Below are 23,119 nucleotides of genomic sequence, written 5' to 3' on the forward strand. Positions count from 1 at the left end.
AGAGGGCTTGAGCACATTGGGAAGACTTTCATTCAGTTTTATCCTGTGTGATCCAGAGCTGAAGTCTGAAACAGCCAGAATGATCTGATGTTCTGTGGTGACAATCAGTTTAACCTGTCTAATGTTATTAATGTTTACTCATTTGGACATAGCCTTGAGCCTCAGTTTCCTTCACAAGATGTACTTGGGCTTTAGAGTCCATTATTCTTTCTACTTCATTGAGTATTTCATTACTTAGGCAAGATAAAGTCACTGCAATAGGAGAAACAGAGGTTTAAGCACCTGAAGGGATTCCAACTTTTTTTTTTTTAACAATATACTGTATGCTCTCATATAACTCACTTTGCTGTGGCGGGGAAAACCTGCAGTCCTGTCATCTGAGCACACTTAGAGAACTGGAGCAGACTGGTGGCATAGGTGGGGATGACAGTGTTGTGAGTTATGCTCCAGGATGACAGCAGCAGTTGGGCTGCTTGTTTGCCCTCAGGTGGAAATCAAGACACCCAGGACAGAAATTTAGCAGCTGCTTCAGGGTTCACAGACAAAAAGTATGATGTCTGCTGTTTAGGTTGATGAGCATCAGAATATGCAAGTGCTTGGAAGTGTCTAACATGTTTTGGATGCTTCTGGGGAAGTATTACAGTATGCTGTTTTTCATGCCCTTATAACAGTAATATACTGAAAATGTGCCTTTCAGTTCAATGGTATTGTTTCTTTGGGTTTATTCTATAAATTATGCTGTAGCTATAATATGCAACAGGATTAGAGTCCTAAGTATACCAGGAGCATAATAAATATTTTAATTCACTTCAGTACTGCAACCCAATTGAGAAAATTACCTACATAGAGAAACATAATAATAGGAGGAGTAATTCATGCAAGACGTCAGTGCAAATCAAGTCAGTATATACTAAAAGCAGCAAGTAATTGATCTCCTTGAGTCACTGACTAAAGATGAAATGGAGAGAAATATTTTACTAAGTCTAAGAATTATTGTTAGAATTAGCAACTTTATTTAGGAATCTGCCTGCAAAGTGTAAATTTATGTAATTCTACGTATCCTACTTAGCCACTTGAAGTGTTTATTCTAAAATTGCCAGCTATTTTTTAATTTGGGATTGCTGCTCTCTGCTTCCTAATGCAGCACAGTCCAGTCCTGGGATGCACTGCTTTCTGTGGGCTGAGATCTTATCCAGAGGGTTACTGTCTAGTTACAATAAGGATTTCCTGTACTGAAAAAGCCAGGTTTGTGGGATGCAGTATTTCCTAGTACAGTGGACTCTTTCCCAAGATTTTATCCCTTTTTATTTTAGTATTCAGATAGATACATCATCTGTGTGTTTCAAACTAGACATTGAAAAAAGAGGCTTGTGGAGTCAGCAATGAAAGGTGTTCACAGAAATTTAGTATTCTGAATTCTGAAAAAAAACCCCTAGATTTTGACAGCATTAAGCAGTTCTTTTGCAGGACTGGTTTTGGGTGATCTTAATGACATAAAAGTCGCAAAAACACACAAAATGGTCATGCCTTACTTCTTTCTATCTTTAAAGATGTGTAAAAGTGCTTTGCCAACTAATTCAAAAATTAACAGATTTATCTATCTGTTCTCTAAAATATTAAATCTCTAAAAGTCTTCTTGGACTGTTTTTTCATCAACTGAATGTGTCTGCCTCTTCTGATCTGATCTGCTCCGCAGTAGCCAGGGCTTTGGAAAGAAGGTCATGGTAATTATATTGAGCCATTGGGAAGAAAAAGGAGAGAGAGTAGTGCAAGGAGACATTCTGTGGCAACACACAGAGTGGAGAGGACTATTTAGCAGGCTGAGTTCCTTCCTCAGTCACTGTTACACTCAGATTCCTCTTATATTCTTCATTTCACAGCTCAGATTGGGTCTAAGGCAATTTATGTGTCACGATTTCAGTCACAAATAAAATAAATGTCTTGTAATCACCGTTCTCCTCTCAGTCAAATTCTTTACTCTTTTTATAGCTGTTTTTCTTTGCCTCAATTTTGTAATATACAGATAACAGCTAGTCTTCTCATTTTCACATTCAGCACTATATCCCAAATTCTGCATTTAATATATCACATTGTAATTCACTATCAATATCAATTGTCTTCCCTTTCATTTTACTTTGTATCTTAACCTGTAAATACTTTAAAAATAACTATAATGTCTGACCTCTGTGATTGCGAAGCCTGACCTTTGTTCTTGAAGTTTTTGCTCTTTGCTTGTCTCTGACAACAGGATATTATGACTGAATTATGTATGTGAATTACACTACAAATTTCTTGCATGGTACCGAATGCAGGTTTATTTTGTGGATTAGTTATAATTTACTTTGGCTTTTAGAAAAGCAGGAATTGGTGTCACTGCTTGATGTTGGTACAAAGAACAGCAGGAAATGTTCGATTTTCTACTCCTACATCTAAATGTTCTCTTTAGTTGTGAACTGAAACATGTTTACCAACCTACTGCTGTACTGAAAGCAAATTCTCAATTGAGAAAAAAATTCTGAGTGCAATTTGACATTCAGTACAGTATGAGTAAAGCACTAAGATGTATTTTTCATTCTAGCTTGGAATTATGAACTGTCTGTGATTAATGTTAGGAGACCAATGTTTTGCTTGTTAGCCAGTTAAAATTTTTATCTAGTATTATCTATTTAATATTTAATACTATATTTTCTGAGACATTCTGATTCTTGAATGAAGAGCATTTAAATACCTCTACTCACCAGAGATACTAAATTTGTTAGGTTGTTTACCTACATTTTCATAAAAAACTGTGATGTTAAAACTAGAAGCGATTGGTTGCTACATTGTGGACTGGCACTATTTATCCACTTTCCGTCCTGAAGGTCATGAGACGAATGTCTTTCACACCTACCAGAGGAATGGAAGCTTGTTCCTCCATGTGCAGCAAATGATATTGCAGTTACAGACATGCCATCATGATACAGTGTCAGGACATTGTACCCTTAGGAAGACTAAAAAAAAAAAATTATCTTCAAGGAAGTTCATCTCAGTATGATTGGTAAATGTTACTAGGCCAAAATTGGGGACGGCCATTTGTCTCAGGTTGGACGACGGTGTTTTCTGCTTCACAAAAATATGGAAAATAAGCAAACAGATGAAGAGGTTGCTAAATGTAGCCTAAGATAAAAATGTCTGAAGATGATACACTATAGGTATATTACCCTACAGGAAAACACCTTCAAAATGATAAAAGAAACTTAAAAAAGAAAAAGACAAACCAAAAACAAAACAGAACACCCCCCAAAACTCCAGCCTTCTAAATATCTGACTGACACTCAGATGACGAATTTCTTAAATAAAGAAACAAAAAAAAACCTCAAATAACAACTCAACTGACCTTAATGGACACTTATTAATAAATCATAATTTAAAGTCACAGATGCATGTTAGGCTCTTCTAATGGTGAGGAACAATATTTGAATCTCTGTAAGAACTATGCGAGATTTTTTTTCTAACTGATGTTTCTAGCTGATGTTACTGAGTTTATTGTAGGAGTCTGGATTAACTTTAGATATGAAAGGGGCTGGGATATGTGGTTCTATATTTATAATGTTAAGGTATTCTCTTTATAGAACCATTTGGAAGACTTCACATTAGTCTTGACTGCATTTTGCTAGTTGCTACATATAGACAGAATAAGAAAGAGATAAAAATGTAGCCAAGATAGAGCAAAGCTGAGAAAGATGAACAAAAGTTTTCTAGCAGTTGGGAGTGCAGCTGATGCCTTCTGATGCCCTTAAACACTCTACTGGCCACGTTAGTTTCCACGGTATGGATTTCTCTAACACTTGTGATTCAGACTGTCTGGTATCTTGGGAAGTTTGGATTGTCTTTAGCTCTCTGGTACAGGCATTGGAGTTGCCACTTACAGAGAGCCTAGTGAAATATTCTGCATGATTTTTAGTTTGAATTGTACTAGCAAAAAATGAAAATCCCTCTGAATTATGTAAAAATACATAAAAATACATTAAAAATACAGCTCTAGAACTAAAAACCGAATTTTTCTCAAAAGCTACAGTTTAACTGCTTTATACCTTTCTCCTTCAGCAAATGCTGAAAGACATTATTTTGTGATAGGATTTCCTGCCAGTTAGCTGACAGTTGAACAAAATATATCTTTGGAATTACTTACACCTTTTCTCCATGAGACCACAGATAACTTATTCACTAATACATTAATACCAATGCTCATCAGCCTCTTCTGCATAATGTGACCAAGCAGCTGCTACCAAAGCTTGATGGAATAAGAGGGAGAACAGAAAATTGCCAAAATAGCCTAAACCACTGTACAGTGTGGATTAGAGTTGGGTAGCATATATAGAATGAAAACGAAAGCACTAAGTAATGCTTTTCCTTTATGTTCTGAAACTGCCCTCATCAGTTCATACTGTAAGCAGTGTTGAAACATGAGTGTAACAGGCACTGAGTTTGCTGCTGAGTGCTGTCTGTGGCCACATTAACTATGGGATAAGTCAGAAAGGTTCAGATTTGTGCATGTGAAGACTTTATCCAGCAGCAAGGAAGGCTTCAACTGCATCTCCAGGATGTTTATATTGTGCTCCAGATAGACAACTATGCATAGGGCTGCTATGACAGTGGAGTGTTGGATACTGTTACCTTGCACCCTATGAATTTACCTGAACCTTATGAATTTTACTGGATTAATTATAGGGAATTGTTACAACAGAAAAATGATCTGTCTTATCTGGTGTCATTCCTGCTAGGGCTTTGGCAGAAATATAATTCATTCCACTTTGGTATTTGATGTGGTTTTTGGTTTTTTTTTTTTTTTTTTTGACAGAACTAATGCTTTAGGGTCTGTTTGTTTATTTATTTATTTATCTATTTATTTATTTTTGAGACAGGACTGGAAGATACCAAAATAGAAACAACTTTGAAGAATACAGACTAATAAGAACAAAGTATAGGACTCCAGAATTACTTCAAATCTAGGGATGCTAGTTAAGAGCCAGAGCTTTAATCTATTAGGTTCATCTGTGAGGCCTCTAAATGGCAGCTTGGTATGTGAGAGAAATGAGATTCTCTAAGAACAGCATTCTGGACAAGTCTAACGTAGTTTTTTCAATGGATGGTTGTCATTTTAAGGGAAACTATATATTTTCAGCTACTGTAAGATAGTTCTTTGCATAATGTTAAAATGTAATGTCTATTTGTAATGAATAGCAATAGAAAAATCTCGATATTGCAATGTTGGCGAATGTGGACATTGTGGAAAAGACAGATGCTATTAGCATTCATCTCAGTGGGAAGTCCAGTGAAACTGTCAGTCTTCCTGCACACAAGTAGGTCAAGGAAGACTTCCAAAATTTGTACTTTTTAGTTGATTTTTTAATTAATAGGAATTTTTCCCTTATTTTCATGTCCAAAAGCTCACGTAAAACCTGACCTCAAGCTTATGAGCAGTTTTCTTTGACTTTTATTTAGAATCCCTTCAGCTAGGAAATTGCCTTTTGTTGTCACAAAATTTATTTCACTGTTAGCATTACTCAGCATTCTAAAAGAAGAGCTTTCAGTCCAGTTATGGAAGTACAGTGCATTCTTGATGTTGCTAGTATCAGTGGCAATTTTTTGCCATATTCTGATGGAATTAATATTTTCTTCCATTTTATTGCATTAGTTGCCTTCAATGGATTTTCTTTCCCCTTCTAGTTCTCTTCCAGATTGCAGAAAAACATATTTTTTTAGACAGAGCAGCATATGTTTGTATATATAGAAACTTTCAGTTCATTTATGCATTGATTTATATTTGCATAACTGTGGCATTTTAATGTTTTCATCACTCTCACCTGTATGAATGCAGTGGCTTTTTTCCTCTCTCCAATTACATAAGAACTGCACAAAAGCAGAATTCTAAAACATGCTTCTTGCACTGTTTCTTCAAAAAATTAGCCACTTTTTCATAGCAAGAACACTTAGCCTGCCAGAACTGATGGCATAAGAAACGCTCACCAGCCAGTTTCGTAGCTTCTCCCTGATGGCATCAAATCTGATGAGAAAGTTTTGAGTTTGAGAGTTGGAACAATAGCAAAATAAGGATATCGAATGTTCCCAAAATGTTTCCATAATATAATTTAATTTGCATATATATATAATTTGCAACTTTGATGTGTTCACAGATATAACTATTAATAATTAGAATCTTTAAATCTCTACAGCACTTAAGAAGAAAAGCAGGATTTTATACTCTGTCACATTAATATTTTGTTTCCTTTCATCATTGTTAAACAGTATCTCCAGACTGTCTACCAAAACACAGATGTTTTTCTATCTCTGGCTAATACATTCAGAACTTAAATGAAAAGTTAAACAATTCTTAAACAGTGTGAATCACTTGTGAGTGAAAAGCTCCGGGTGCAATTTACTGTTGTTGTATCTGTAGAAATTGACATCTGGGTCAACAATTTCTGCCTAAACTACTGTGTATTGTAGTTTATTCAGCTGCAGGAAGGGAATGTTAATATTTACAGCATAGGTAATTTTGGAAGAATGAGTATTGTGAAATGTTTTGACACCTGTGCTGACACCTGAATTTCTGGACTATGCATTACAGGGTTTTGGTTTGAAAACTGGGCCGAAAAGCTCAGGCTTGCCTGTATTACAAATAGACAGAAAATCTCCCCTTGACTTCAGTGATGCTGATCATGACCCATAATGTCTGGGTAGTTGCACACTGAAACTGTTGTGCAGCCTGTACTAGAAGCCTTAAACTTGCAAATGTCTATCATATGCCTAAATAGGTGATAAAATAGGGGCTTGCTACAGATTCTTGTTGTAATTTCAGAGAATGTATAACTCAGCAACTTTTGAATTATTTTGTGAAGTTTGCCTCCTAAAAAAGAGTCATTCTTAAAGAAAAGTATAAATATTTTGGTGTACTTTTTTTTTTTGTCTATGCAGTATTAACAAAATTAATACATGCAGCTGTAGCATGAAAACAAACTTGCATACTGTCTTGACGTGTGCATCTCATGGAAGGATTGCTAATTAGTGAAAATGCCAATCATTATGAAAAGTGATTCATTTTTGGGAGTGGATGATATCTACTGATGCCACATGGCATAGAATCAGTGGCATGGGAACCAGTAATGACCAATTTTAAAGTCATTGAGTGATATTTCAGTGTTCCAAGCATTGAGAATGTCTCCCATAAAAAAAAAAAATTGACTTCAAATTCACTGTCATCACAGAAGGGGTTGCTTTTAGGAGAAACAGCTAATGGGGAAAATGGAATCACAGAATGGCTTGAGTTGGAAGGGACCTCAAAGATCATTTTGTTTCAACCCCACTGCCACAGGTAGGGTTACCAACCACTAAATCAAGTACTAGATCAGATTGCCCAGGGCGCCATCCAATCTGGCCTTGAACAGCTCCTCAGACAGAGCACCTGCAACCTCTCTGGGCAGCCTGTTCCAGCACCTCACCAACCTCAGTGAAAGACTTTCCCCTGATATCTAATGTAAATCTTTCCTCCTTTAGTTTAAACCCATTCCCCATTGTCCTATCACTATCTACTTGTGTAGAAATTTGATTTCACTCCTGTTAATGATCACTCTTTAAATTCTGGAAGGCTGTAATGAGGTCTCCGTGCAGCCTTCTGTTCTTGTCTCAAGGGAATTACCTGGTCTGAGCACAGAAGGCACCAAGAGTCCTGACGCTGGGAGCAGGTGGACTTTATCAAGGCCCAGTGCTGGAGGCATGGAGCCATCAGGCATCAGCTGCGTATGCTGTGCTGAGAGAGGGCAGAAAAGGAAGTGGGTGAGCCTGACAGCTCTTCTGCTCCAGTTCTTGCTTGCTATTTAGTTTAGTGCTCCTCTCTTCACTCAGAAGTGAAAGACCTGGTTATTGAGCCTATAAAAATATGGTCTTCTGCCCTTTCTCCCACCCCATCTAAGTCCAGAGGCATACTTTGTCTCAACAGGTGAAAGGCTGTTAGCTCTGTGAGCAAGGACATTTTGTTTTTTGAAATGCCCAAATTCATTCTTCTAATTTGTTAGTTATTTTCCATGTTCAGTTATACAGTGCAGTAACAGATTTGTTAGGCTAAATACCTATTGAATGCTGTGTTAGCCAACTCATGGCAGTGGGGCAGGGTGGCTTAGTGTGGTCTCACCATTAGGCTGTATACCCAGCTCCTAGGACTGGCATGGTACTACTAGAAGCAGAAAAACATGCAAGAGTTGTTGTAACAATTAATCAGATTTAGTTTCCTTCCTGATCTTTTGTTACTGTCCTTTCTTGCTGTATCTACTTAAACTGAAGGTTACCTGTTCAGAGTAGAGTACAGTTTTAAGGAGCATATCTTAGCAGTAACCACAGTGAAAACAAAAAAAAAAAACAAATGGCAATACACAGAAATAAGATTCTGAAATATCAAAAAACAGGGATGAAAATGAAAAGCTGTTCCAACGTGATAATATCAGGGTCTATTGGATACTTCAGTTAAAGCTCAACTATAGGTCTAAGGCTCTTTGAGAATTAGGTGAAGGCAAAGTACAGCTACATAGGAAAATGATACAATTGCATCTGGATACATACAGAACAGGAACAAGGAACAAAAATTGGAGAAACCAAGTGATGTACTGATTCACTGAGTATCAAAGAGCTTGAATGAAACACCAGAATACTACTTGACATTGGCCACCACACATTACAAAAAAGAAAAAAAAGACTGCAGAGCAACACGGAAGAGTTTCAGCTAGACTGTAGTATTTTCATTAATGTATGGTGATTAGAGGTGAAGATTTACTAAATCATAAGGGAAAAAGCAGACATATGTGCAAAAAAATGTCTTGGAAGGAGTCTGGCCATCCAACAAAAAGACCCATGCTATGTGATTGCAGAAATATAAGTCTCTTGTAACTGAAGGAAATTTTGAACATATTGACATGCACGTATTTTGCATGCAAACATACTCAGAAACTCATTAGATAATTAATCTTAAATCAACTAGAGTGAGTAAATATAGGTGCCAAAGAGAAATGGTGAAAATATTCATTTACCAAAAGAGCAAAACAGTCCCCTGTACACCAGTTGGAGGACTGGAAATTATTAACTCCCCCCTGCGTGGGAAGGACAAAACTGAAATTGATGGTTAATGATTGTTCAAAGCTTGACTCATCATTAATGGCTTTTATGCAAATTTAAAAATCACGATTATCTATTTACTTCTCAGTGAACCATCTTCCTCTTTTGAAATTGCAATGACAAACCTCCAGAGTTAACTTCCTGCTGAGAAGGTGGCTGTTCCCATTTCACATCATTAATGTCTCTCTTTGTTTTTGTATTGCTACACTGGTTGGTCTTGGCTTGTGATTTGCAGGTTAACTTTGCAGCCATTAGTGTCCTCAGCTCCCCAACCCCCTCCTGTTGCTGTAAATTATCATTATTTGGCATTTCAGAAAGAGTTGGGTCATGTTATTTAAAAATGCCATCCTATCTGTGAGTAGAGCAAATATGACTGAATAAATACAGCTTAACATGTAGGTTGTTTGTGTTTTGCCTAATGCATCAGTAATAATTTGCCTTTGATTTTATTGTGATATATTATTTAATAGTATAGGAATCTTAAGGGAAGATTGAAGCTGACTGACACTTTTACTTGTATGCTCATCAACTATGTTTTGCATACACAGTCTGAAGAAATATCTCTCTTTAATGTGTGTTATCCCCCTAAATCACCTCTTCTCCATTCTGCTTATCCACACAACTTATAAATGGTGTATGTAAATTAGGTTAAAACAGTGCATAATCATGATAACATCTTAGATCATCTAGAGCTTAGGGTTGTAGAACTTGAAGTCATTGTGAAAAGACTCACATAAAAAGGTTGTGCTTCTGCTCTGCAGGACTCTAGAGGAGGGTGCTTTTAGATTCCTTGTGCTCAGTTAGGGTTTATTATTATTGTTTACTTTCAGAGCAGTCCATGGAAAAGCATCTCCGGCTTTGGAAGGACTGGGATGCAAACAACAATCATTGCAGTAACAGAAAAGCTCATTTAAGCTTATTTTGTATGTTTTCTATTGCGTTCAGGGGGAAAAAGAGAGGTTGTGGAATCTCCTTGGAGATATTCAGAAGTCACGAGCAACCCACTCAAGGTAGAGCAGGTAGCTTGGGCAAGATGGTCTCCAGAGGTCTCTTCCAACAACTGTTCAGTAAAAAGGGAGCAGGATTAGGGTTTTTTTTTTTTTTTTTTTTTTTTTGTAACGTACAGATATCTTGCATACAGATCCACTCAAGCATCTACTCCCTCACTGGTCAGCATGCAGCATGCATGCAATCTTGGCTATCATTCTCAGATAGTGAATATTTACTGATAAATACTGAAAGCATATGCTGAACCATGCACTGTTCAACACAGGCTACCCTTGCCTGGTGCCACCATCACATCTGTTTTCATAACCCAGTGTAATAACAGGAAGGAATCAACAAGAAAATTTTGCCCTCAGTTATAGCAATGTTAACACAGAGTAACTGGCTCCATCTGTGCTGGATTTAGTGTTTGGCACAAGAACTGAATTATGTCAGGCATCATCTCAATTCTGTTCATTACAAGGGACTTATTTTTGATTTACTTTTTCTTTGGATGGTGTGTTGTTTTATTGACACTAATACAAGGTGGCAGTGAATGTGTGCTGCTTTTGCATGTAATTCATCTCTACATTTTTCCTGTATGCTATTTAATAACAATTTCTGTAACTCTAGTTTTAAAATAAGCTATAGGTAGGTAAAACACTAAATAAAATTCACCTCTATGCTCAAGTAACACAACTATTACAAATGTAATTAATGTGCAGCTCATGGGGTCTAACTGAAATTCTGTGCAGAATCATTATACTCTGTGACCTTCCAAGCTCTCTGCCGTTTACTGTGAAATTTGTTGTTAGAAGATTTCTCTTTTTGCTTTCATTTCCTGAAATGTGTGCATTGTATCAGCAGTCATCAGAACTGCAAGTATTAAGGCATAGGGCACAGAAACATAAGAATCCAATAATTTGAGTGTGTGTGATAAACCGTAGCTCTTTAGAATTACTTCTGAGTGTTGTTTGATGGTTATAGTTTTGCACACAGTAGCTCTAAAAAATTTTAATTGCTGAGGAGCTTACACCCACCCCAGTAAGCAACGAGATTCCAAGTTAATGCTAATGAGAATTGTTCATATATCCCAAGGAGGAAATTTTGCTAGAAAAGTCATTTTTCTCCTGAAGCCACTTGTCTCCTTGACTCAGTCAGGAGAAGGAATGCATACCTTAGGAAATCAGTCTTCTCTTGTTAATTCCAGCTGAAATGCCTCAGAAATGTTTCTTGCAAGTGTTTTGACAGAAAGTACAGAGAGGGATCGAAGGCCTGTTCCTGAGCTGCTGTGGCTGGAACTAACACAGGAAGGTTTTTCAAAAGGAATATGGGGACATGGCCCCACAGCCAAAATGGGAACTTAGGCATTCATATTCAAGTCAAAGTAAAGCTTCTACATCTAAAAAAAAAAAGAAAACAAAAAGCAGAAAACCTTTCCCCCCAAAAAATAGAAGCTTCTTAATAGATCAAAAATATTTAACAAATGGAAATAAGCACTTAGTTCTCTAGTGTTCAAATGAAAAAGGGCTCACTAAGTCTGGTGCTGGCAGCATACAATCTTATGAGAAGAAATGATTAGGAAAGGTCCCATACACATGAAATGCCAAGTAAATAAGAAGTATTTTAATTAAATCCGTCACAGTTAATTAGATATGACACACACACACACACACACACACACACACACACACACACAAAAAAAAAAAAAAAGGAAAACACAATCAGATGAAGCATTAGCTTATTAATGTTAATGTTCTGCTTTTGTTTGTGATAAACTGAGTCATAGCTATTTGCTTTGCAGCTGATTAACTGCTCTACAGAATATCAATTTTCTTTTATATATATCCCCTCCAGTTTGTGGAGAAAATATCTTTTGGCAGCAACATGGCTGTATCTCCCCAGCCTGCTTCAGATGTTGGAGAGGAAGGTTTTGGGATCAAGGCCTTGCTGCATCTTTTCCTGGGGGAATTCCCTGAACTAGGCTAGTGTACATCTTTCAGGGAAGGTCCTGGGAGCTGCTCCCAGCTGTTGGATATTAGGAGTTCCAGGGAAGGCCCATGAACATGTGCTGCATTTGCCCTGAGCTTCCAGCATAATCTCATTCATGGCTGTTTGTCACAGCTTACTCACTGTATTTCATAGCATAGCCTTTTGGTCTTTCCCTTTCATGTGCATTCAGGAGATTCTTGCTCAGCCTTGGCACTGCTCTTGTGTTCAGTTTAGCTGTCAGATTGCAATTGCCATGCACATGGAGGCAGGAAAAACGTGTGTCTGCTTGCTAGTGAATGAGTAGGCATTTTTGCTCATTTGCTTTGAGTGGATCTACCACTCTATGCATAAAAGAGCACCCCATATTTTCTTTATGCCTTTTGCCAGATTGACATGAGGGATATTCCTGTAAATGCCCCTGAAGATTAGCTTTGTGCTTTGGGAAGAAGCACCACACATCTGGACCGAATGTGGGAAGATTCAGGAGTTGATTATTTTGATCAGACATGTCAGATGTTAAGAAAAATATTATCAGTCTATTCTTATTGAAATAATTAACAAATTATTTTTCTGGGATGCATAAGGGATGGATAGGTAGGTAAAGGCAGAAGACTCAGAAAGCATTATCTCTAAAGGGTAAAGCAAATTCTGCTAGTGATCTTTCATGTCTTTATGCTTAAAAATATCCACAAATAAATTGATATCTTTTTGAATGTGCAGCAACAGTCTTAAAAAAAAATACAGACATGTAGATGTGTTTATTACACATAAGAAATTAAAATAAAAATGTAATTTTCAGCTACCCTTTGTGTTAATGGAAGCTACGTAATCCATTAAAATTAGCAGAGTTGGCATTTCACACTGTTAAGAACAAACCATAAAAACACCTGCATTTTTAGCTGGAAATATCTGGAGGTTCCTATTCATATCCCTATGCCAACTAAGAAACAAATGGGTCTGGGGAGAGAGGCACTAAGGAGGCAGACACCTTGGAATCACTGTAGATTGGAGATGGCTGTGGAGGTATTTCATTTATGCCTTATTTCCCATATTGACGTGATAAGTTAGGTGTCCTTGTACCATCCCTAACTCATTGAGACAGCAGTGAACTCAACCAAAAAATCTCAGCTGCCAGGTGGGTTACTGGCCTTTTTTCACATAATAGCCTGAAATCTCGGAACTGAAAATGAGGATCTTTGGTTCCTCGTGTCCCAAGAGGGGTTGAATCAAGTGCTTTTGTTTCCTAAGAGAATATCCTACCAAACAAGATACAGAGCAGCCTTTGGTGAGGCTGTGCTGTCTCCATTGAATCCTGCTGCTGAGGCTGCACCACCACATAACTGTGATAGACGTGAAAGGAAAAGAGAGTTGAAAATATTCAAATGAAGTGCCAATGTATTTTATACTTACTTATTTTTCATTTAGTTTTTATTCTTATATTTTAAAATATTACTTTTTATATTTTACAATTTAAGCTTTCTGTGAATTGAGTAGTAGCAGAAAAAGATACCGTTCTTATATTTTCTTATATGTTCCCTTTAAATCTGTGTAGCAACGTGTGGACCAACCAGATCCAGTGTTGCTCTATCTGCATTTTCATAGCTTATTAATAAATAGCATTTTCTGAGTAGCACAAAGAACCAGCCCCTGATTTGGCTGGAAGGCTCAAGCACTATAGAACAATCCCATCTTTATTTGCTCCAGTTTCCCAATGGCCAAGATACAAAATATTAATAGCAATTTAACTATGTCTTAGCATAATATATACATGCGTTTATATTTTTTCAAATCTGAGTTTTAATTAACTGTGAATGAACCTGATATTCAGTCATTTGTGCAGCAAATGTTATCATGTTTTATGTATTTGAAACTTTTGGATGCCTGCAGTACATGAAGAAAACTTTGAGTACTTGAATTATTACATATTTCATTATAATGTGATTCTATATTATTCTATTTATGCAGAATCCAAAAATAGTCTGTACTGTGTAGCAATGCAAATTTCAGTGAATAATCCACAAAGAATTTCAGAACCTTAACCATTTGTGACATGTGCTTTTCTGTATCTTTAATGAAGAATCAGATTTTGAATAAGTCATACTGGACTTTTCATGAGTAAAAACCATTTCTGTGCTTCCCTATTAAAGAGACTATCAATTCTTATTTTAGTCATATTGAAAATATTAAGGTTTATCAGTATGCTTCAAAATTCCTGAAACTGATTTTAGATGTTCTGTCGAAAGTTAAAGTGCAAATCAGGTTTCTGTGCTCCCCCTTCCCACCTGCCAGCTGTCTGCTGGGGAATGAGACAGCATAAGCAGGTTCATGACCAAGAATAGGTAGGGTAGGGTGCAACAGCTAAGGAAATATCTGCTTCTCTCATATTTTCTTATTGAGGAATCCAGCTTAAAATCATGTAGAATGGAAGGGAATTTCCTTCCAACTAGTTTAGAAAAGGCTGTACATAAACATGGATGGTTTGTGAACGAGGCTCTTGTTAGACTGAAGCCAAAGACATGTAATGAAAAGCTTAAAGACTGTATATTTCCGTAGTTTCTCCTGTACTGGTACAAACTGAGATTAACAGACTGCCTTGAAGTTTGTGATATTACCCTGATGTTAGAAGCACAGCTGAAGTCATTTCATAGTTCAGCCTGGGGATCCTCAGCAGTGTGTCAAAATGAAGCAAGGAAGGAGCTGCTTCTTGAACTACTTAGTGACACTGCAAACCAAAAGTTGGGGATTTTCTTTAAAATAGGTGGTACTGAGCCAAGTTTGCCCAATGATGGGATAATAAAAGATCCAATATCTTTTTATTCCTAAGTCCTATATAAATAACTATTTACTGTCGCTTAAACATTTAAAGATGTATTTCAGTACATTATTTTAAAATTACCATATTTCAAAGAGTTATAGAGAAAATTGTCATTTTTTTAATGAGTTTTCTCTACTTCTGCATCTAAAATTAAATACTGTAAGTACAACAGTGTGGTAAAGAATCAGCTTGAAAAGTTACGAGGTTAGTTTTTGAAGACTGAATAGGATACAGCATATGCATTTCTAGTGAATAAACAGTAATACATTCAAAGTCCATCACCACTGTTTAGGAAGAATGTGTGAAACATTTTTCATTCATTGCCTGACTGTGTCCCTACTACATAATTACATGGAAGATCAAAATTAAAAAAAAAAAAAGTCTTAAAAAAATAAAGCATTCTTTATAATAACTTATAAATGCTTAGCATGATAACACTTTCTTTTTGCACCACGTAGCATGAGTCCAATTTGACCTATAGATAATGACAGCTAGCTATTTACTGATAAAGTATCAAATATACTGTCAATGAATTTTCTTCATCTGACCTTGTAAAAGTTTATGTAAATGTCAAATCTGTATTTGCTGAGTAACTAAGCAGATCCCATTGTGCAATGAAGGTCAGGATGATAAGTTTTGTCAAATAGCCTTTACTAGGAAGGCCATGAACATGCTTGGCTAGGAGGAATGATGCTAGTTTTATAAAACAAAAACTACTCAAAAGAAGTCCACCACCCTCTATTAGGATGACTTGAACGTATAGAAGCCAAGAGGTTCCTGAGTTATAGGTCTGTATTTATGAAGAATTAAAGGTCAGCCTTCATTTTCAGGACTGCCATTTCTAGGCAGATAAATTAATAGTTTGTAATCCTCTTGGCCTTATGCTCTGACTTTCATTGTACTTTTGAAGCCCTTAGAACAGTGTTAAGACAAAAGAACACCATTGACTCCTGTTTTGGATCTACGCATCCTTCACAGTTGTGAACTCATGATATGTCATGCCACATCACCTCATGCAGCCTACAGTCAGCCATAAATCAATATTTTAATTTTTCTGATTTATCCCTTCCACCTTCCCTTTGCATCTCTTTGAGAAGGGCCAAGATGTGATGCTAAGACCAGTCGATTAACCATATATTTGAATGCATGATGATGCACATGTTATGGTGAATCAGACACATATTTCAATATAATAAAATAGAAAACAGCTTGAGTTTCTCTGCTGACAAGAACTGCATTATTTTGAATCACTGATTGCTGGAGTGTTCTTATTCCCCCCCCGCCCCCATCATTTGTACTTTTGCCTTACCCTTATTGGTGTTTCTGTTTGAGGATGCTGAAATAGTTGAATTCAGCTCACAGCTATTTGAGCCAATACCAGCAGTGCCTGATCTACAGCAACCACTGAAATGGGAAGTGTGCCATGTACAGACAAAGCTTCCAAACAAGAGCTATTGAGGGTTTGATCCATACCCCCTTTGGAGGCATTGTCAATGACCTTAGGGTTTTGCATCCTGATAATAGCTTTCCGTAAAAGAGCTCAATTCAACAGTACATTCTAAAACACAGCCTATCATTAATGTGCCCATTGGCATTCCTGGTAATAACCTTAATCATTCTGAATTCCTTTATAGTCTTGTAGCTTTTGCAGCAGCACTGCTGTGCTCTAACATTAATAACAGACCCTTCCTAGGAAGCAATACCAATCTCTTGCTTAGGTAATGTTATAATTAGCAACATCTTGCTGTGACAATTGCTGCCATAAAAAAATATCATTTATAGATGGTATTACATATGCAGTGTGTACTGCATGCACATCCAAGCATCTTGATATATGATAAGTGGCTGGAAAGGCAACACTGAAAGATACACATGCATAAGAACATTTGAAAATGCTTTAGACGTAATGTAAAATAATTTTTTGCACGTTCAAGGTTGTAAATGCAATTATAGGGGCCTTGGAAGAAGGATCTAACTTATGGTTACATCTATATGATGAGCTTCTGGTACTTTTATATCATATTTAGGTCTCCTCTGTACTGTTATGTATTGTTAGCTAACAAACTATAATTTCATGCTTGAGTGGACTGATAAAAGCCTAGTCTGGTGCTTCTTTGGATGTTCAGGCTGCACTGTGCTGTAATAATAAAGTGAGAAGGGGAGGGAAAAAATAGAATTAAAAATTGTCACAAGGAATAATAATCAGCAAAATCAACTATAGTAAATACTATGGTGGCTTGAACAGCAGTTTGCTCAGGTCAATAAACTCGGTAGTTTAGTGCACTTCAGTACACTAAGCTTTGGAGCAACTCCTTCAAGTTCTGTACTTTGACTTGATAGGAACTGTAACAGACAGCTATACAGGTAGAATTAAGCTGCAGAACTGCAAAGTGTTTTTTTAAAGTAGTAATCTTTGTACTTGTAAATTTTCTCTGTGCTACAGTACTTGACTACAGCTATTAACACAGTACTCCTTCATAAAGTTTGCCTGTAAGAGAAATCCTCTGAACTTTGCTCTATCTTGTTACTGTATTTGCTGAATTTCTTTTTATGCTAAAGCCTAAATCTTGACGCTATCAAGATTTAATATGCTACAACTTTCTAGAGCAGCTTAATGCGGCTGAAAAAAAGAGAAAGCATTAAGAAAAATGAAAGTGGTTCTGCAAGTTGGATTGTCTGACAGGAGCCTTGGTTATATGAAGTGCTATGTGCTTGTAGTGGGACTTGAAAGTCTGCTGAACAGCTTCTGTACTTGGTTAATCTGGGAGAAATGGCTTGAGTGTCTCAGCTTTTGGGGATGGGCAAAATTTCTTAGGCTGAGGCACGTACTGCTCACCAACAGGCATGAAGTGCACTGGTGCCCGAGGACAAGGGGCTTCTTTAATTTCAGCTGCGAGGACAGGGAATTGGTCATACCCAGGCAAAAATCTTCAAGTTTTATCTCAGTGTCTAAAGGGCTGGTTAAGTGAAATAACAAAACAAGACAAACTAACCAAAAGCTTTGGCACTAGACAGGAGCTTTAACTGCTTCCTGCCCCTGTCCCCTCCACTCCCATGTATATGGTGCCTGTGCTGAGCACACTGCAAAAGGCAGACTCCAGAGTCTTCAGTTTTTCAACTTTTTGTCAACTTTCTGACCTACTTGGTGGGCTGCTAGTCCCTGTGCAGTTGATGAGCACTGGAAACCTTTCAGAACCATCCAAAAAATAACATTCTGGCTTTTAAAATAAGCTTTGGAGCCGGTTTTTACTGGAAAGATTAAAATATCGTATTTTGTTTATGAATAATTCTGCTTTTAAAAGTAAGAACTTCTTGTGTAGCGAGGATTGTACTTTTTAGCTATTGCAGGTTTTCATGTATTTTAATATATTTTTACATGAAAGAAAGTGTTGTAGTTGTGCAAAGACTCACGCATTTATATTGGAGCTGGTAGGTTCTGTGAAGCATTCCTTTTATTCAGTTGTGATTCTTGTTATCAGAAATTGAGAGAACCACTTGAAAAGGAAAACAAAAGGTATGCTATGTCAAATGAGCTAAGATGTTACATACAAAAGCTGATGATTCTACACCGAGTGTCTTGAATAAGCTGAAGCCCAGATTCTGCCTTGGAAACCATGAAAACTCCTTCAAAAATCAATGACCATTTGACACAAAGTACAGAAAATAGAACCTGGCCCAGCATGTCTCTGAAGGACAGCAACAAGGATTCAATAACAGCTCACAAGATGTTTTTTTGGGCATTGTGAATCGCTTTTCACACAAAAGCACTTCTCCTTTTCTCAAATCACTGTAGCAATGACATGCTTGCCTTTTTCACTTGTACCGTGCCTGCGCTGTTTAATCATTATTTTGAACATTGATTTTTCTAAATCCCATCAAGTCTCCCTCATGTTTCTCTACTCCTTTCTTTATAGGCAAGAACAATGCAAAGTACGAAGGACTTAAAGAAACTTTTAATAATGGCTTTGCTACCAGTGAAGTAAAAACTTTGGAGGATATAAACCCACAACAGTTTGCTTCCAGAATTATTTAGTTTGTATATTATTTTGTATAGCTCCAAGGGATAAAATTAGAATGCAGAAAAGAATCTTATCTTCATATTGTCTTCCTTTGTCTATTTTTCTTTCGTAATTACTTCCCCCCCCTCCCCCCTATATGTTTTCAGTTCTAAACATGTAAATAGGTCTTTCCACAATGTATGAGTCTCACTGTCAGGATGAAAAACCTAAATAGTAAAAATATTAAACTTCAGCTCCTTATTTCTGATTCTTTTGATTATATTTTGTGGAACCAAAATTCCTGCAGCTTTCTTTTTTTTTCCTTCAGGATCATGGTGAGGAAAGGGTGAGTTAAAATATTCATACTGTGCAATAATAATATCAGGAAACTGTCATAAATAGTCTTTATGGAATGGAAAGGTGAAAAGGAGCATACATTAACCAGTGTAAAAACAAACAGATTTTTAATCTAACTTTTTGTATTTAACTTTTTATTGTAGTTGGTAGTTAAATCACATTTAGAAATAGAAACATAGAATCATGGAATCACATGGTTGGAAAAGACCTACAAGATCATCCAGTCTAACTGTCCACCTATCACCAATACTTCTCACTAAACCATGTTCCTCAACACAACATCGAAATGTTCCTAGAACAGCTCTGGAGTCAGTGACTCCATCACCTCCCTGGGCAGCCCATTCCAGCACCTGACCACTCTATCAGAGAAGTATTTCCTAACATCCAGCCTGAATCTCCCTTCGAGCATCTTAAGGCCATTCCCTCTAGTCCTGTCACTAGTTGCAAGAGACCAGAGGCTGACCTCAGCCCACTACAACCTCCCTTCAGGCAGTTATTGAGAGAAGGTTTCCCCTGAACTTTCATGTACAAATACTTGGACAGGATATAGAAAGGAAGAGTGAGTTCTCACAGATGAGATGCTTACAAATCTGCTCTTTTAATAAGTTTTGAACTAAGCTCAGGCAGTTATTGATAATAATAAAATGTTCTTTGGGTTCCTGTCCTTATCAAGTCTGTAGCATTTGAGAATGCTTTATGATGTAGTCAGCTGCTATTGTATCATTCTTCTGTTGTGATGTCCGCTAAAATCCATTGGCTGGGATTTGTGTTTTACTCTCAGATATCACCACAATTTGCTTGTAAAATCTGCAAAACAGACCCCTTGCTTGATAAGCATCTCTCTGCTATGAATCCTACCTTTTCTGATAGCCAATTTTACATCACTGTTCCTGTGAGCTACCTGAATGTGCTTGCATTGCATTGTTTGATGCTGCTTATTTTTGATTGGTAATGAGACTGAAGACTCTGAGAGAGGGCTTTTTTCTCAGTTTGGAAGCTGTCTAACAAAATAAGGTCCTGGTCCAAAGCTAGGACACTGTGTCATTTCACTGATACTACCATGGTGATAAAAGAATCAAATCAGAGTATTAGTAATTAAAAAAGCTTTAGTTCTCCAGCAGGTAAAAGAAAACAGTATGTACATGTATGTTTACAGACCCTTGTCTTTTCTTTCCAAAACCTCTGTCTCTGAAATGACAGTAATAAGTTATTCCTTAAGGAAAATCCATTTGAAAGCCACAAAATTCTGAATTTTGATTTGATTGGCAGTTCACCCTGGAATGGACTTTTGCAATGAGTAGTATTTCCATTTACTCACAAGCATAGAGAAGTACATATCTTACTTTATAGGCAGCTATTATGGCTGTTTTATCTGTGTAGAAAGGACAGAAGAAATAAAAAATAGGTGCCCTGATAAGTTAAGGAGAAGAAACTTTTGAAGTCGACGAATAACATAATTCCTTTTGGCTGATTGATTTTGGGTGAATGTGAAGGACACAAACAACCTTTTTCTTTAACTGAATGGTGTACATCTGAATGACAGATAACTGCAGTTCAAGTAGAAACGCTTTTAGCAGCTGTTACACAGAGAATTGCCTCACTCAGAACCAGACTCCTCTTTCTATTCAGTGTAACTGAATGCTAGTTCCTCAAAGTCAAAAGAAATCTGAAAAGAAGAAGAAACCTCCCCTCCTGCTACTCTATTTGTGGCAGTGTGCATGAAGGCATCAAAAAGCAAAGCTTTGAGGAAGTCAGACAGCTGCATTCCTGTGCAGTTTTGGTTGCTCAGTGCAAGAGATGCAGAAGGCATCACTGCAATACCTACAGTACACCTGCTTGCCACCTGATTCCTGCCTGATCTCTTCTCAGCCCTCGTGTCTGCCAGAAATAGGTAGCAGCAGAGCTCTGCTCATTTGGTATTGCATGACCACAGCACACAATCCAATCTTACCTCTTTGCCAGAAAAGATCAGACTCGGCTGTATGTAGGACCAAGGCTTATCTCTTGCAGTTTAACACTTCTTTAAAGAAACAAGAGCATGTGAAGCCATCCTCTCTTCCTCTCCTTCTTACTTCCCTTTATTGTACTCTTGTACATATTTTCCTTTTACAAAGTAAGACATTTTTTTTTTTTCTCAGGGCAAATTAGAGTGTGATAAGTGAGCTCACATAATTATCCTGCAACATGGTATCAGCTTCTCCTTTATGGAAGGAAAAATCTTAGCAGATGCATTATGTTCCCTTTTTTCATCTTCAGTTTCAGTTATTTCTCCATTTTATTGGATTACAGTGTATGTCAGTGTAGCAGTCCCAAGTACTTTCTCCTCAACACAAGTGTTCTACCAGAAGAAGAGCAGTGCAGTCATCTGACTGACTTATGCTACAGAACAGTGAGAGCAACAATGACCCCATGTGAGGAAGTCAGGATTACATGAATACAGAGGGAGAAAGGAGCTTTGTGTAATAATGTATCAAACCAACAATAATGGAACAAGTTTAGTTTAAAGTATCTCAAAAAGCATGTAAAGACTGTTTGCAAGTCACACTTAGACTCATTTTACCTTCACTTGAAGGGGTAGGTTGTGACCAGGAATACAGGCCTTTGTAGAAAAGAGAATTCAAACTTTAGACAGGTGCACAATCTCTTGGGACTAGGCAGCAAAACACAGCAATGCTTATAAGCAAGTAAAAGAGGCAGGGAACTGAGAAGAATTAAAGCAGATTGATGCCAGTTGGGAGCAAAGTTACAGTTTTGTTGTGGGATGTATCTGGGATGGAACAACTTTGCTCGCCACCTGTTTGAGCTCTGCCCTTTATACTCAGGTATTGTCACTGCAAGATGAAATTCCCACCAACTTATTCATTCAGTACTTAAACTTGGCTACGCCTGCCTTGAAAAAACAACAAAAACAATATAAAGGGATGTGTATTGTGCTGTTTGTTTCCTAAAATAAATTGAAGTATTTTGTTTTTCTTTCCCCACATCTCCACTTGCCCTTAGGAGTATATCTCAGCTTCAAATGATAATTCACTCTAAGTTGTAAATACAAGGAAACTGAAATAAATTCAATGAAATTAACCCAGTGTCAGATACGAAGTATTATGTTTTGCATTTTGCTTGTTTGATGAATTGAGACGAAATTGCAAAAGCTGCTTTGGTGTGTTGTCTCAAGATTATTTAAATGATCTCTTCATTTTTCTTGTTCCAGTGTTAAAATTTCCCAGCCTAGATTTTAGAGAACAGTATGTTTTTCTTAGGTGTCAATACCTGATTCAAAGACAGTTGCTTAAACAATCCTTATTGAAAACAGCTGGCTCTGGATAAGGCTCCTATTGTTTTGTTCAGAACAAATAAAAAATTTGATTCTCAAAAGTCTTTTTTTTTCCTGATTGTACAATTCTACTCTAGTCTGGCACATTGTCACCATCTAGGTTGGCTGGAATAAGTAGAAATCATTCAGAATGACCACAAAAAACAGCACAACTTTTTGACTTCTTCAATGATATTTCCTTCCTTTTGCTTTTTGACCATGAAATTAACAGGCATAGGAGATGTTACAGCCAGAAAACTAAGGAGACTTGTGTTAGTACCTAAGAGGAAATTCCTACTATAGAAATGTCACAGTCATGTATACTTTCGAGGTCATAACCAGACAGAGTATTATTTTTCACTATCTAATCTTTGGAAACTATATCATAATCCTCTGTGCAACCTTTTAGTGAACATAAATACAGTGCCACATGACAGTTTCTTCTTTTAAATGTAGCACAGCTTTGTAACATTAGACAGAGAAACCTAGAAAGTCTGGGTGGATAATTTATCTCCACGA

General features: G+C 37.0%; 1 protein-coding gene across 2 annotated transcripts in view; it reads right to left on the reverse strand.

The window, feature by feature from the left end:
- Nucleotides 1–23,119, reverse strand: part of SLC9A9 (solute carrier family 9 member A9) — a 174,994-nt gene that overhangs the window by 21,285 nt on the left and 130,590 nt on the right. The window contains exon 15 of one of the 2 annotated variants that reach the window (XM_065748031.1): nt 19,599–20,822. The exons of the other annotated variant lie outside the window; for it this stretch is intronic. Coding sequence (XP_065604103.1) covers nt 20,804–20,822 — 19 coding nt within the window. The 3' untranslated portion in view covers nt 19,599–20,803. Of the gene's footprint in view, nt 1–19,598; nt 20,823–23,119 lie in introns of those variants that run through there. 2 annotated transcript variants of the gene reach the window in all.

The sequence above is a fragment of the Cyrtonyx montezumae genome, unplaced genomic scaffold, assembly GCF_038088225.1.
Source record: "Cyrtonyx montezumae isolate F1298 unplaced genomic scaffold, pur_monq_1.0 scaffold_5, whole genome shotgun sequence".
NCBI classification, from domain to species: Eukaryota; Metazoa; Chordata; class Aves; order Galliformes; family Odontophoridae; genus Cyrtonyx; species Cyrtonyx montezumae.